The following is a 1,437-nucleotide window of genomic DNA, read 5'->3' on the forward strand; positions in this document are numbered from 1 at the left end:
TTACAAAAACACAAAATAAGTATAAATAAGTATTTATATTTGTGTACAAGCTGTTTAGATTGCCAAAAAGCCTGTGTTTTTAGGGTTATTAACGAAGTTTGTCTATTCAGACCAGTAATATTTGGGGTCCCAAGTTGTTGCCATGGATATTTTGTGGGTCAGAAGATAAAAAGTTTGGGAACCACTGTCTTAAATAATACACAAGGAATATTTTTGAATCATAAAAACTATTATTATTTTTATGGTAAAATATGTTAGTAAACTATTTTAAAGTTAGTTTGCCTTCAGAAGCTTTTAATGCTTTTGTTTAAAGTAAATCACCTTTTTCCAGCTGTAGAAGAAAAACATGAGACAAACTAAAACAGGACACATGTTTTGTTCTAAGAGATGAAATGGACTTACTCTTGAGTTTATGATCTGGGGGAACAGGGTGGGTTGTCACAGGAAAAGGGAAATGAGAGAAGACAAAATAACAAAATGAGACTGCAAATCAGTGCAAATGAAATGATAGGAGGTTAAATTATATGAAACAGAAAAMAAATTAAAGGACACACTTTATGCARCTAAAATGTTTGTGTTTGTGGGTACTTTTCTTTGTTTGAGTTCATTTACTCCATGTACTTTCTGAAAGTATTTAGTTGTTTTCAATTATAATTGCTAAATATACTCAGATGTCTTTCCCTAAAAGGACACAATTCTTGCTTGAAATTCAAAATGCAATAATATTGGACAACGTACCCAAACAAAATTTTTGTGCGTATTTTCTATTTTTCTAAAGTGTACTGTCTGTACATTACTGTGAGCTCACTTGGCAGGTGTGTGAGTTCATTAAAGAATTTGTTCTTCATGCTGGTAAACTGGTGGTTGGAGTGATGTGATGGAGGTGGGGCAGGTGGGCGGGGCTCCTCCTCCTCCGCTGCCCTCCGAAGCCGTGCCACWGCCATGTTGTCCAACCGCATTGTTGATCTGAAAAAAAAATTTTTTTTAAATAAAAACACAATAGCTAATCAATGATGAAAAACTACAAGATGTCTAGTTTGGAAAAGGTGAAACCACAACAAAACATTTTACTATAGCACAGACTTACAGAAGTAAATGTTTGCACACTCATAGTGTTGTTTATTCAAATCATTACTGTAACACATTCACCACTGCAGCAGTGGTGAATGTGTGACGTGTTTTAGCTATAGTGAAAAACTGTAGTTTTGTTTACATTGAATCAGTTGCCAACATGACTTCATGATTTTAAATMATAAAATACACTCTAAAAAGGAAATTTTGGCTTTACTTAACCACCAAATTCAAAGCAACATACTCATGTTCTTTGGTTAAAAAACTGGTGTATTGCTTTTAATTTACTCAACTCATTTAAGTAGAACCAGGTAACATAACATGGTTAAGTAAATCCAATGTTTCATTTTTTTTACAGTGTACCTC

General features: G+C 33.3%; 1 protein-coding gene across 4 annotated transcripts in view; it reads right to left on the minus strand.

Annotated features, from left to right (window-relative positions):
• The window catches only part of syt5a (synaptotagmin Va), an 18,830-nt gene that overhangs the window by 8,963 nt on the left and 8,430 nt on the right, over positions 1-1,437 (minus strand). For 3 of the 4 annotated variants that reach the window (XM_014021469.1, XM_014021467.1, XM_014021468.1), the window contains exons 2-3: positions 809-966; positions 403-417 (exon numbers count right to left, since the gene is read on the minus strand). In XM_014021469.1, coding sequence (XP_013876923.1) covers positions 403-417; positions 809-959 — 166 coding nt within the window. In that variant the 5' untranslated portion in view covers positions 960-966. The remainder of the gene's footprint in view (positions 1-402; positions 418-808; positions 967-1,437) is intronic. The other variant, XM_014021470.1, reaches the window with a different exon arrangement.

Source organism: Austrofundulus limnaeus, unplaced genomic scaffold (genome assembly GCF_001266775.1).
Source record: "Austrofundulus limnaeus strain Quisiro unplaced genomic scaffold, Austrofundulus_limnaeus-1.0 Scaffold294, whole genome shotgun sequence".
NCBI lineage: Eukaryota > Metazoa > Chordata > Actinopteri > Cyprinodontiformes > Rivulidae > Austrofundulus > Austrofundulus limnaeus.